We start from the raw sequence: 15070 nt of genomic DNA, 5'->3' as shown, positions 1-15070 counted from the left end.
GAATATGAAAAAAGAAAAATATTTTGAGTCCCAAAAATAGTGCACATCTTGTGTCACATTATCTAAACCGTCAATTTTCAAGATTTTCACATGTTTATAGATCTACTTGATTTTAAGCATTATTGGAGTTTAAAATTTTATAATTGAATACAAAAATAGATTTTCAGATAATCCTAATAATTTTTTACACCAAAATTAGATGTTATGATAAAATTTGGAGGTACGCCTTAATTGGATTGTTTAAGGTTAGAACCTCAAAAAAACCGCACCCAAAGATAAATAGTTTCTTTATAGACAATCCTTTTACATTATGGATGTGGTTTGTGTAGAGCCTAGGCTCTAAACAATCAAATTAGAGCCTCTCTTCAAATGGTGTTGAGAAATGTGGTTTCAATATTGGAAATCTTTGTGATAGCCTTAAAATATAGTTTCATATTTATTTTCAAAGTTTAAAGCTTAAAAAATAGTGTAGATCAACATATCTATGAAAACTTTAAAATCTTGAAATTTGCGGTCCAAAAATGCGCTACAAAATACACTATTTCTAAAACTTGCAATCTATTTTTTTCTCATGTACATGCATCTTGATGTCGAGATGATAAATTTGAAGATATTTGAGCATCAAAATAACCTCTTCTAATAAAATTTTCAAGGTAGGCTCAAATTTGATTGTTTCGATCCTCAGCTCTATATAAACTTTTCCCTTACAGGGTGCGGTTTGTATAGAGCCTAGGCTCTAAACAATCAAATTAGAGCCTATCTTCAAATGGTGTCGATAAATGTGGTTTCAATATTGAAAATCTTTGTGATAGCCTTAAAATATCGTTTCATATTTATTTTTAAAGTTTAAAGCTTCAAAAATAGTGTAGATCAACATACCTATGAAAACTTTAAAATCTTGAAAATTGACATTCCAAAAATGCGCTACAAAATACACTATTTCCAAAACTTGCAATCTATTTTTTTCTCATGTACATGCATCTTGATGTCGAGATGATAAATTTGAAGATATTTGGGCATCAAATCAACCTCTTCTAGTAAAATTTTCAAGGTAGGCTCAAATTTGATTGTTCAAAGCCTCGACTCTATATAAACTTTTGCCTTACAGGGTGCGGTTTTTATAGAGCGTAGGCTCTAAACAATCAAATTAGAGCTTATCTTCAAATGGTGTCAAGAAATGTGGTTTCAATATTGAAAATCTTTATGACAGCCTTAAAATATAGTTTCATATTTAATTTCAAAGTTTAAAGCTTCAAAAATAGTGTAAATCAGCATATCTATGAAAACTTTAAAATCTTAAAAATTGACTGTCTAAAAATGCGTTACAAAATACACTATTTCCAAAACTTGCAATCTATTTTTTTCTCATGTACGTGCATCTTGATGTCGAGATGATAAATTTGAAGATATTTGGCCATCAAAACCCTCTTCTAGTAAAATTTTCGAGGTAAGCTCAAATTTGATTGTTTAGAGCCTCAGCTCTATATAAATTTTTCCCTTACATGGTGCGGTTTGTATAAAGCCTAACTTCAAATGGTGCCGAGAAATGTGGTTTCAATATTGGAAATCTTTGTGATAGCCTTAAAATATAGTTTCATATTTTTTTTAAAAGTTTAAAGCTTCAAAAGTAGTGTAGATCAATATATCTATGAAAACTTTAAAATCTTGAAAATTGACGGTCTAAAAATACGCTACAAAATACACTATTTCCAAAACTTGCAATCTATTTTTTTTCTCATGTACATGCATCTTGATGTCGAGATGATAAATTTAAACATATTTGAGCATCAAAACAACCTCTTCTAGTAAAATTTCCAAAGTAGGCTCAAATTTGATTGTTTAGAGCCCCAACTCTATATAAACTTTTCCCTTCCTAAAAGGGAAAAGTTGGGGTATTTATGTCATTTAGTATAAGCAAAGGTGACACAAGCTAAATGACTATTCAACCCTCGCTTGTTCAGTCTTATGAATACATAGTTTGTTTTTCTTTTTTGCTGGATATTTGTTTTGGATTGATAACTGTAGACAATAAGTAATTACTTATTCAACACCAACCAAGTGGCCCAAGAAAAATGATAGTTCCAACCTTAGGCACGTTTGGTTCTTGTGATATTTTTCAGAAAACATTTTTACATGAAAAGTTTCTCTCATGCGGTCAAATGTGAAAATATTTTTATCTCAATTAGTAGTCAATTGGTGTGAAAAGATACACTAAAAGCAATTGATATAAAAAAAATCTCATACTAGGCCGCATGGGAGAAATCCTAATCTGTCATTTTGCTCTATCAAGTGTTATACATTTAGTGATACTTTAAGTCCTCATTAGTATGTCAATATGCGTAAAATGTATAGGCTCTATTGAAGTAAGTATTTTGATGAAGTAAATGCTTCTCTTTGCAGCACTTTTTTATCTACAAAGAGACCATTTATCTTTTCTAAATAGGGATCACAATCGTTTCTACTCATTAGATGTCAAATTTGATGATTTAAGGTGAATTTTGAAATTTGATTTTTTTTGTTTTTGAAACTTTGTGTCTATTCAATGACACTCCCACAATCACCAATTTTAAATTTTAACGGAATCCCCTTTCTTATTTACCAAAAATAATTCAAAAAATAGCTTTAAGTGACAAAATATCACTACAAGTAGCACACTTCGATAACTTTAAAAGGTCGTCAAAATCAACTAGTTTACTAATAATTGATCAAATCGATTCATCACCCTAATACCTCTTTGAGTATTTCTAAAAGTTATTAAGATGACCCTATTTAGGATGTTGAAATTAGGAAAAAGCAAGGGTACGCAGGTAGTTGGCCTCACAATAAGGTAAAATTATGGAAATGCCCTTCTTTCAAATTTCAAAATTATAATAAAAAAATCAAATTAAATATTTTGAAAACAAGGCAAATGAGTTCGTTTTATCACTTTATCATTTGCAAGTTTTGGAAATATTGTATTCTGCAGAGCATTTTTGAACTGTCAATTTTTAAGATTTTAAAGTTTTCATAGATATGTTGATCTGTACTATTTTTTAAGCTTTAAATTTTAAAAATAAATATAAAACTATATTTTAAGGCTATCACAAATATTTCCAATATTAATACCATATTTCTCGACACTATTTTAAGATAGGCTCTAATTTGATTGTTTAGAGCATACGCTCTATACAAACCGCACCCTTTTAGGAAACATGTATAAGAGGTTTTAGTATCAATAGTATGTTAAAGATTCAAACGCCTCACCATGCAAGGGTATTCATATCATTTCACTCTAGCCACATAAGTGAAGTCAATTTATCAAAATACCTCTATTTGTTCAAGCTTTCAAATAATTGAACAACGACAATTACTTCTAACTAAATTTTGAGGTACTATAGTAAATGAAAGTTATATAGTAACCACACTAATTTTTAAAATAGATTATTCAACCACCATAATGATTTTTATACTGATTTGACCATTTCAACGATAAGTTTTGCATTTATTTTGGTATAAACATTATAAACTTTTATATATATATATATATATATATATATATAAAATAAATATTAAGAAAGTACATAAGTTACAATTATCCTTAGCCAGTGTTTGCAAAACTAGCCGGTTTGAAAAAGAATCGGCCGGTTAGATCGGAACCGCCATGGTTCTGACTCCGGTTAAAACCGGTTTTGAGGTACAAATATGTAGACCCATCTCTCATAAAAATATTCGGTCCAAAACCGGTCGGTTTGGGATTGAACCGGCCATATTTATGTCTAACCGGCCAGTTTTGATCTAATTGGACTAGATTTCCGTTAAAACGGCGTTTTTTGGCAAAAAACTGGCAAAATGAAATAGCGGCCATTTTTTGAAATAGAGCCCGTTATTTGCAACATGATCTGTGAATCAAATTTTCTTGTTTTATTTTTATTCGATTTCCTTGCCATTTTTTGGTGTTTTTTATGCTTTAGTGTTGTAAACCACTATTGATTGTCTATACAAAAACAAAATTCAAATCAAAGATTAAAAAAACAATAGTTCTTGTTGATTAAAGTGGTGGATTTTCTACTCTGCCATTTCATCAATTTCTTCTTCAATAGGTAGCAATTATTGATTAAATTTGAGATTTTTGAATCATAATCGAATTGGTTACCATATACATGTTTCAATTTGTTTAAAAAACGATATATAAGGTATTGAATTTGGCCCAAAAATTTGCTTGAAGTACCTGTGTTCAAGCTGCTCAAAGAACCCTAATTTGATCCACCATTTCATGAATTTCATCTTTAATAGGTAACTATTATTAATAAAATGTGAGGGTTTTGAATCATAATAGAATTTGTTACCATTTCCCTGTTTCAATTTGTTCAAAAAACAAGATATAGGGGGTTGAATTTGTCTCAAAAATTTGCTCGAAGAACCTATGTTCAAGCTGCTCGAAGAGCCCTAATTCGATTCGCCACTTCGTTAATTTGATCTTTAATAGGTAACAATTTTTTATGAAAGATGAGGGTTTTGAATTATAATCGAATTTATTACCATATCCATGCTTTAATTTATTCAAAAAAACAAGATATTTAGAGTTGATTTTAGCCTCAAAATTTGTTGCACGAAGAACTTGTCTTCAATCCAAAACATCAGATTTTTTATCAATTAATTGGTCTTTTCTTATCAAATTGATTTATGGAGTTCAATCATCAAGGCTTCATCTGTCATATAAAATACATATGTTGATTTATAATTGAGAAAAAACATTTTTATGAATTTATTTCTTGTTTGATGTCATAAAAGTTTTATAGGTCTAAATTTTTTACAATTTTTTAAACTAAATAAAAAAATACCAAATATTTTTTTATAAGATTTGATGCATTTGAAAGATGATGGAAGCCTTTACAAAGCTTTTTGTATTGATTTGTTCGATTTTTTTAACATTGAGGATCGTTTTTGCTTGAAATGTTGCTCAATTTTTGGGGTTTTTGAGAATTCAATTTTTATAAAAAAATTAATTTTACTTAATATTATTAAGTCAATAAAATTATTTTTTATGATGAATATGGGAATTGTTTCTCTACTTTGTTTACAAAAATTATATTTTTTGATAAAATTATGGCTTTATGATAAAAATATATTTGTTTTATGAATATAACAAAAAAATCGATTCTTCTTTTTTAAATGTTATAGTTTTTATTACAAACAAAAAAATAAGTGCATTATAATGTAGGTCTTACTTTTGCTTCTTTTTTTCAATATCTTTTTAAGTGTATGATATAGTTATGTTTGTAATAAATGAAATAAGTTTAAAAATGTAATTGTTGTAATAATGGAATTGAGATTGTAATTGTATAATTGAAATGGGATTATAATTGTGTTGGCCGATGGATTCACAATTTCCAATATTTTTATTAACAAAAAAATTTGATCTTGCATTGAAATAACTATCTTGGATTTTGAAATTTACTTAGGATCAATAATGCTCGGTTTCTTCTTACTATATTCTTTTTAATTGGTTTTTATTTGATTTAATAGCATCCAAGCTAGTTTTATTATTTGCAAAAAGTGCATAAACATTCATTCATAATGTGAGTGATTTTTGTACGAAAGAAACTATAAAGTTTTTCATGTAAGGTTTGGGATGAATATGTTAATTCTTGGAAAAAGATGTTACATGAGAAAAATATCTTCAAAAAATATCCTAATCTAGAAAACAAAAAGATTTATGTGACTTGCTTGGGATCATGCACAAGATCATAGTATTCACATATTAATTTATGAAAAGTTGTTTCAATATTTATTGTAAGATAAGGGAAAGGTTTTTATACTTCCCCTATAGCATAGAAATTCTATCCTCCCCCTACCATCCAACCATCCAAATTTGATAAAGAAAGTCACTCACCATTTGATCTTAGCCCTCCATTCAAAATGGACAATTGGATAAGGGAGAACTGCTATATTGAAGGGGAAGCATAGAAAGCTTGCCCATTAAATAAATATATGTAATAAAATATTATACACTTAATCTAAGTTTTTCTATTTTTTTTTTTTTTTTTGTAGGTTTTCGACCCATTTTAAATAAAAAAATCTACTTGTCCGGTTAATCTGATTAACCGCTCCGATTAGTCCAATTCCGGTTCAAACCGCTGGCAGCTCCATGTCCGATTAACCGTTTCGATTCGATTTTGCAAACACTGCCCATAAGATTGATTATCTTCGAAGTCCAATAACTTTTCTTGTACTTTGAGCATGACCAAGGCACACCCTGCGCTCCCCGATAACACATCATGATGATGAGGATGATTTGACCTTGTACCAAAAACAGTTCTCCGGCATTCAAGACTCCGCAATTAGCACAATGCACATGGTTTATTAGTTACATCACTTTTTTAGCCATGTATCAGTGATCACAAGCTTAAAAATGCATAAGACCTCGAGTTTAATTCACGTCTCGAGGCCTAGTTGATAAAAGCCAAATACCTTGAGGATTTAGAGAGAAAGAGAGATATGACCATCTGATAATGGAAAAATAAATTAATTCAGAGAAAGACCAATTAAGTACCAGGTATCAGAGCTTGGGTCAAGGCAGCAGCAGCTGGGTTTTTATAGCACTACGTAAAAGCAAAGAGAAAAGCCGAATAAGTATCTACATTCAGGTAAAAACTGCCACCAATAAATGAAAGATATTTTCACTTCCAACATTCAGTTTAAGATCGTCACCAATAAATGAAAGATATTATTCACTTATATCAAAATATCACCTCACAACTTAATTGAACATTGAATCAATTCCATCAAATCTATCAATGATGAAAAACTTTTTTTTTTTTGGGTAAATGAAAGCTGGAATGCTCACCATCAAAGCAAAACAATAGTGATGCTTTTCCATCAGATGATCTTCATTTTCTGTTTGCAGATTTCCCAACAGATTTGAAGGCTTGAAAATAGTGCAGGGTCTCATTGTTCTCATGGCTGGACACCGAAGGCACAGATGAGCGCTTCAAAATTTCAAACAGAGAAGACCCAGAGGTCGTATCACTCTTAATATTCTTCTTTTCATGGCCATTCTTGTGATTTAACTGTGAAAGAGATTGCTTCATTGATGCATTAGTTGGTGGCCTGTTCTCTTTCTGATCCTGCATTGCCATGTCCCAACCACCTTAGAAATAATAGTGGAAAGAATAAAGCTCAGTTTTTTTCTAAAATATGAAGATGCAGCAAATCTCTCTCTCTATCCATACCCAATGTTCTAACGATCAGAATCGGGAACGCTCACCATTACCAGTGTTTCAAAAATCAGAATCAGACACCTATCCCCTAGTACGACTCAGGCAAGTCTGAGTTAGACTGGGCCATATTTAATAAAAATTTGAGAAAGGAAATGGAGAACTGGGAGACTCAAGCAATTCTAGGGTTTTTCTTCCCAAAATGGCCAGCTCCCTATCCGGTCCAACCGTGGTGATTCCCCGAGTCGGTAGGTGATATTGATACACTACCAAAAAGTATTAAGATGGTTCAAAGCTATCATGCACAATTGAGACAAGAAACAAAGACGAAGATCTAACAGAGGTAAAACAAAATGTAGTTTACCGATTCCAATACATCAGAAGCAGAGATACCACTTCTGCTATTACTATCATCACGGCCAAAAATGAAGGATCGAACTGTTTTGGATCCTTGCTTGTGAGACGACTGGAGAGAATTACTCGAGGCACGACCCAAAAATGAAGACTGTGAAAGACAAAGACCAATTAATCACAATAAGGAAAAGAGGCATCAATGGTTACTGATGAAATCATGTAACAATAAGTGGTAGTTTAGTTTCGTTAGTTCTTCAAAGCCTGGAATTAATTTAGAGTTTGGGAAGGTATCCAGGCATGATCTCTCTCTCTCTCTCTCTCTCTCTCTCTCTCTCTCTCTCTCTCTCTCTCTCTCTCTCTCTCTCTCTCTCTCTCAAAAGAAGCATGCGTAGACACTCATGGCAAACCACTGTAATATTTGTCATTCTTAACATGAGACTCTAGAATTGTTATTGAGGATACAATCAACTTGAACACTAACGCGAAGAACAGCTCACCTTGGAGGAGCTATTGCTGTTTCCACCTGAGAACCAAGACTCAAAAGAAGCTGTAATCATAGACATCATCCTGAGTTATTCTACCAAATGAATAATTACGGTAAGCGAACTCACAAAAGAAATGTGAATATAAGAACAGTGATGTGAATAGATAATAACATACAAGGAGCAGGTCTCGTTCTCTTTTTGCTCTCAGGGGCAATGTTGAGCTTCTTTATGAGGCCAAAGACCTCTCTAGAACCGTCATCATCAGCGGGAGACAGGAAAGTAGTTTGCTCCTGTTTAAAAACAGCAGTTCAAATTATGATCAGATACATAGAAAGTTTGTACAACTAGTCAATCAACAAAGCACTTTACACCCTTCTGGTTTAAAGAAGTTAGATGAGGATAGAATCCGAATATTAAAAATGATTTCATTCTATTCATAATCAGGTAATACACTGATAGCAATGAGTTTATATACAAGGAGAAGCTGGTAAAATCATCAATTTCTTTATGCATTTCTTTACTGAGATTAAACTATGATCAACAAACCAAATGTACTCACAGTTTGCTCAAGCAGCCTCTGTCGCACCATTCTCTGCTCCATTTCTTCATCATCAGAAGAAACAAAAGCATCCTCCTCATCCTTAAAAATTTCATTGATCATCAGTTTTGCCTTCTTCAAACCCTTTCTGGAGGACTTCTTCAGCCCCATATCATCTGCACTGTACCCATCACTACCTTCATAGCCTTCATCCCCAAGAATCTGGTCCAAGTCTCTCTCTCTCTCCAAGTCTTTCTCTTTCCAACCACATTTCAATTTTTGCAAAACATTATCAGTTGCTGCTGCATCCTGCTCTTCAAGCCATTTTTGATGAAGCTGATCCCTCATTTCCCTATCTATTGGCATCTCTTCAGCTGCTGTCGCAATTAAGTCATCAAAGTTCTCATCGTCTTCTTCTCCTTCTTCTTCATCATCATGGTACCTCTCTCGATCATGGTCGCTATCATCTTCCTCTTCAGCTTCAACATCCATAAAGGCTTTTAATGGATCACCTTTTGGGCACAAATCCATATTGGCTGGTTTCTTTGGGTGAGGATCAATGTTTTCCTTGTCATTTTCTTCGTCAGAGAAGCTGAAAAACACACATACGGCAACTTGAGTGCAAGGAACCCAGGGATACGATAATTGGGAAATTTACATCCTGTCACGGTCAGGAACTTATCCTTTTAACAATATTAACAAGGACACAAGTCCCAGATTTCTTGACAAGGCAAAAAGAGAGAGAGAGAGAGAGATTCCAGGAAGGACGCTGAAGACCTTACCCCAGAGAGAGAATTTTTAAGAGCACTAAATAATGAAATTAACAAATATAAAATACACAAGACCAAGATTTCTTAATAGCACACATTCAAATAGTCCCTAAGTGAAGGAGAGAACCAAGGAGGGACCAATAAGTCGAGTAAATAAGACCTCGTTGAAAAGAAACCAAAAAAGGAACCTGTACATTGAAACACAACTTGTTTTCTCGTAAGAGAATCAAGGTCAATTTGAAGTTTTAGTGATTCTTTTTCTCTACGTTAACAAACTGTATACAAAAGACAAACATCAGTCGCTAAAGTTAAATAACTTACACATCCTCAGGGGGAGCTGAATCAAACATTAAGTTCATGGGAAGTAATGACGATGCAGGAGCTGTTTCAGGAGAACTGGTAAGATGTGCAGCATTTTCTTCAATACTATGTTGGGAATCACAAAGAAGATCCTATAACAATGACATTTGCATAATGATCAACCTAGGCATTTCAAAAATGGAGTAAATGCACAGCATATGGATGCCTAAAAAAACCCAAAGGAGTTCGATTAAACCTGGGTGTCATTAATTGGAGGCCGAAATACATTTTCAAAATCCAAGGTTGAAGCCTACATTCAGTGGGGAATATGTTAATTTGATGTACTATTAATATCAAGAATCAATTCAAATAATAAATGTCGAATTTAAACAAAATACTATCAAGAATCAATTCTTAAAAAGGTATATTTAAGAACCTATTATATAATCTGTAAATCTATCCATTCCTTTGGAGTTGAAAAGTTAACAAAGACAATCAATTTCAAGCAAATATCTAGTTAATTTCATAAAAATCCTGAGAAACAAATTCATTCAGTGTGGATTGCATCATATATTCAACAATTTTTGGGAGCAGTATTCAATTACCACATTTGGGAGAACATTCTCTGCCTGATCCTCAAGAGTTTGGGGCCCGGAAGATCCAGCCAATAAAACATCATTGTGGTGACATTGAATATTTTTTATCTCAATAGGCTTGCCATCATCCTGATCCCATGAAGTTACATCATTTAAATTACATGATTAGCAACAAAAACAAATAGCTAACTTAATCTATTAAATGAATATTCCTTTCAAATTCATTGTTGGTTCATGAAGCTCGTTTACATGTCTCTCGTTGAATGTGGCAGCTTGTTGATCAATATTATGATTATCAGAATCCTTATAACCAACATCTTCACAAGCAACATTATGACGATCCTCTGAATCAATGATCTCAACTCCTAACCTGTTCACCATAATAACTTGACAGTGTGAAGGAAAATGTGCATAAATAAACATTGGGATTGTATACTATGAGACTATTTACCATTGTCACAAGGAGGTCACAATCACTCCTAGTCAATAGATGACAAATTGGATGGCTCAGGAGTGGCATGAAGTTCGAGAATTTGGTTTTAAACTTTGAGTGTAGTCAATGACACACTTACAACCACCCGATTTAAAATCTGATGGACACTGGTGATTGTGACCTCCTTGTATAAAAAGTAAAAGGCGTAGTTTGTATAAAGTTGCAACCTTAAATAATCAAACTAAGGGGCACCTCCAAATTTTATCATAAATATATCTTTGGTGTCAAAAATTCTTAGGATGGATTGAGAATCTATTTTCATCTCTAAATATAAAATCTTAAACTACAAAAATGGTTCACGTCAAGTAGATCTATAAACACTTGAAAATCTTGAAAATGGACGGTCCAGAAATTGTGTTGCAAGATACACTATTTTTAAGACCCAAATTTTTTTTTTCTTTCCATATTCATATATCTTGATGTCGTGATGATCAATTAGAGCGTTTTCTAATATCAAAACAACATTTTATGATGGATTTTTGAGGTGCACTTTAATTCTACATTTTAAAGTTGCAACCTTATATAAACTTTGTTTAAAAGTAAATTGTCTCTTTGTATTCTCTCAAATAAAAATGATCAGCCAAGCAAAAATGATATCCGACAATCTAGCTGACCTCCTCTGCACTTCAAGCTTCCTACGACGAATCTTTTCCAAAACAGAGGATATAGGTTTCTTTTCAGCCAATACAGGTTTAAATGACACATCTTTAGTCTCTGGAACAAATTAAGACAAACGAAAAGGCATGTATGGTTTAATAATAAGGTGTTCTACTGTATAGAAGTTGTAAAAGAAACAAACCCAACTCTTTCACATCGCATGGAGACATTAAAATGCAACAGGTGAGATTCAAAAATGTTGATAAAACTATTCTCTAAGGGTTTTAGCATAAATAAGAGCCCTACAAATTCACGTCCTTCGTTATAAATCCCAATATTTTTACATATGATAGCATTATTGATGTTATACAAAATGTAAATTTACCTATTTATATTGGAAGATACAATGCTACTAATGTCGATGTGTTGAAATATGGCTAAGAAGCATTAATCAAATAAATGTTGAAACCTATTTTCAAGTCCCTTTTAAACTATATTGGTAATATATGTAATATTCTAACAAGGACATTACAACTTTTGTGGTTTATTTGTTGTGCAATGTGTTTGTACGTTTACTCCTATCTATTCATGTATGTAAGGAACCTGTTTCTCTGTCCCAAACACATTGGTGTATAAAGCAAACATCTATAAGCATCACTTGGATTCTTGGATCTTCTCATGCCCTCCACCATGCTTTCAAATCTCAGACTAAAAGTGTCGTGTTAGAGTTTAACATGAGATTTGACTGTGCTACTCTTGTCACTTCTTTATTGAATCTCATACCATGCTCTACAATTGAATAAAATAAAGAAGGCACGGAGAAAATGTAGCTAAGATAGTTGGGACTATTTCCACCTAGAGAAAGGGAGCAAATGAATGTTAAGGTAAATTAGTCATCTAAAAATCTTTCTAAGCTAGTTAGGACCTGCTTCAAAATTGCTCTGACCAAATTTAGGAAATAGATTATTTTTCTCAGTTTCCAGAGTCAAATAGATATTTCATAAACCATTTCCTAGTCATTTTTCTAGGTTCCCAAATCACATATATATTTCCTAAACATTTGGTTGGAGTAACCATATATATTTTCTGATATCCTCGTTATCATTGTCAATGGTAATTGTATGCTTTCATGAATAGTGTCAACAAGGATGACAATTTGAATTATTTGAATACAGTTCATTGAGTCAAGACAACAATTCATGCACATACAATTAAAACAACAAAATACTTACTGCAACTAGTCTACAATGTAGATAATTGGACCTTCAAATAACTATTCTCCACTTAAATGTTATTTAGTAAAAGGTGTGGTTTGTATAAGGCCAAGGCTCTAAACAATCAGAGTAAAGCACATCTTCAAATAGTATCGCGATATGTAGTTTTAATACTGGAAATAGTAAAAGAAGGAACCCAGCACACCACGAAAAACAGTAAAATCAAAGAAAATACTTGGAAAACCATGGGAAGCCAGTTAGATTGGTGAATAACGCAGATTTATTGAATAATTTTTACTCGTTCAATGTTAGGTTTATGGTATAAATTATGCGCCCATGGCCCCATATAGAACAAAATAATATACGAAAGCATGTTATAATGAACTAAATAACACATGATAGGCAAATAAATATGGAAATTTACGAGCACTTCAAGTAAAATAAATGGTGGATCTTTCATTGACATGTCAAATACCTCTTAACAATCTCTGTGATTCGGCATGAATTTGTTCCAGATGAGCCCTTCTTTCCTGTTAAAAAAAGAATTCCATTTCAAAGCCTTGGTAAAATTTACTACAAAAATATTCCTTTGAGCAGAAAATTTTTACCGAGAGGCTGAGCACACAACCAGATGTTCAAATGGACGTTATAAAGCAAAGGGACAGAAAACAAATCAAAAAAACTGTACTGATCATATTTACCTTTTCGAGTCTCTTCTGGTTTCGTAAAGATGGTTTGGAACCCCTATTACCATCCTTTAACTTCTTCTTCTTATTATTGTTTTCTTTCTTCTTATCACTGATATTATCTTCTCCCGCAAATACAGTATCAGAACCCATAAAATCCATTGAATTTCCAGAACCTGTAGGTTCGTTGACCTTTTTTGGATTATGAGAACCTATAGGATCCATTGATTCTGCAAACCTTGCAGTTTCACTAACCTCCAGCGGATCATCAGAATCCATAGATTCCATCGATTCTCTGAAAACGGTATTTTCACTCAACTTCGATGGACTGTCAGCTATGTTGCGATCAGTGAGAGAAGGTGGAGTGATGGGATCCGGGGTTTTAGATGCAATTGGGGATTTAGATGTAAGCGAATCAAGTTGAGGCAATCGTTTCAGACGCTTGAACTTCCTTCGAGAAACAGGGGATAGTGTTCCAGAGGGTTGAGCTAGATCCTCTAGGTCACTCCCCATTTGAAGCGTTTCAGATAGAGAGAATGACGGAAATAGAGTTCAGAAAACTAGATGAAAAAATATGTAGAGAGAGAATAGAGAATAACAGATGAAGGGAGAGAGAGAGAGATGGACTTTCAGTTGTAGTGATGGAGCAATGTATGAGAGAAAGGAAATTTCACTAGAGAGAGAGTGTTAGAGAGAGAAAGGGAATTTTCAGTAGAGATAGAAAGAGAGGGGAAGAGAAAGAATTCATAAATAGAAAAAGTTCCTCTGAGACTGATTTTGCTAGAGAGAGAGAGAGAGAGAGATGAAACGCGAGGGAATTTTGAAAGAGAAGGCGCCAAAGCATTTGATGGTTTCGTAACTTCGAAAATGCACGTGCATTATGGCGCCACAATTTTTGGCGCGTGCCATAGAGTGTTACTTCCCCCTTTGATTGGTCCAAATTTCAACTCAAAGAAAGTCTTTGTACGAAATTACTAACATCGTTTGGTATGAATAAAAATACTCGTATGAAGATATTTTTACGCAAAAGAACTCTTTCCTATAATTAGACATGGGAGTTTTTTTCACACTAATTGGTCCAAATACATATTTTATACCAATTGACAGCCAAATGATGAAGATATTTTTACGCAAAAGAACTCTTTCCTATAATTAGACATGGGAGTTTTTTTCACACTAATTGGTCCAAATACATATTTTATACTAATTGACAGCCAAATGATGTGAAAACTCTTTCAAACCTAATCACTTGATAAAGTTTTTTCGCATGACAATGTTTTGATGGAGGTATTTCTCACCTGTACCAAGCATGCCCCATGCCCTAAGGTATTTTGCCTCCTTTTGTGCTTGGATGGCCTTGCAACTCCGGCAATGAATTCAGAAGGGGAAAATATTTTTTTCTTAAGAAATTATTAGAATATCCATTTAATTTTTCAATATAACATATTTACCAAGATCTCCACTTACACACGTACCCATTGTTTTCCTCTTTTTTGTTATTTCTTAATTGCCCTCGCTACGGTTTGTTACATCCGTAGCAATACTCTCAGGCCAAGGCACGGCCATGAACCCAGGCACCACTATAGATCTATTAGACCTATGGCAATTCGCTTCAAACCTAACAATGTCTGTGGTGGTGCCTAGTTCTAGACCTCTAGGGAGATATTTGGTGCGTCAACCACCCGGTGGTGGTACTGTTTTGGATAACTCTCTAATTGATCATCTCATCTTCAAGGTGTATGGATATTAAAAAATACAATTGTTTAAAGTCTTAACAATATAGCACTTTGTAATATATTATTTGGACGATCCATTTTTATCATTTTAAAAGTGTTTGTAGA

General features: G+C 33.0%; 1 protein-coding gene across 3 annotated transcripts; it reads right to left on the bottom strand.

The window, feature by feature from the left end:
* Window positions 1–6185: 6185 nt before the first annotated feature.
* Window positions 6186–13977, bottom strand: LOC18445889 (DNA ligase-like protein). 3 transcript variants are annotated; one of them, XM_020674521.2, is made up of 13 exons: window positions 13245–13977; window positions 13019–13073; window positions 11347–11446; window positions 10489–10609; window positions 10249–10368; window positions 9900–9953; window positions 9665–9795; window positions 8595–9165; window positions 8211–8325; window positions 8048–8097; window positions 7561–7701; window positions 6827–7106; window positions 6186–6581 (listed from the first exon to the last, which is right to left on the bottom strand). In XM_020674521.2, the coding sequence occupies exons 1-12, from the start codon at window positions 13740–13742 to the stop codon at window positions 6870–6872; spliced, it is 2193 nt and encodes a 730-aa protein (XP_020530180.1). In that variant the 5' UTR covers window positions 13743–13977; the 3' UTR covers window positions 6186–6581; window positions 6827–6869. The 3 variants fall into 3 exon arrangements, with proteins under 3 accessions (XP_020530180.1, XP_088713013.1, XP_088713014.1); XM_088856887.1 differs by lacking the exon at window positions 9900–9953; XM_088856888.1 differs by lacking the exons at window positions 13019–13073; window positions 13245–13977 and having other exon boundaries at window positions 9665–9725; window positions 11347–11406.
* Between the last annotated feature and the right edge of the window lie 1093 nt (window positions 13978–15070).

The sequence above is a fragment of the Amborella trichopoda genome, chromosome 13, assembly GCF_054954075.1.
Source record: "Amborella trichopoda isolate Santa Cruz 75 chromosome 13, AtrichopodaSantaCruz75HAP2 v2.0, whole genome shotgun sequence".
NCBI classification, from domain to species: domain Eukaryota; kingdom Viridiplantae; phylum Streptophyta; class Magnoliopsida; order Amborellales; family Amborellaceae; genus Amborella; species Amborella trichopoda.
This window is presented reverse-complemented; position numbering and strand designations above follow the sequence as displayed.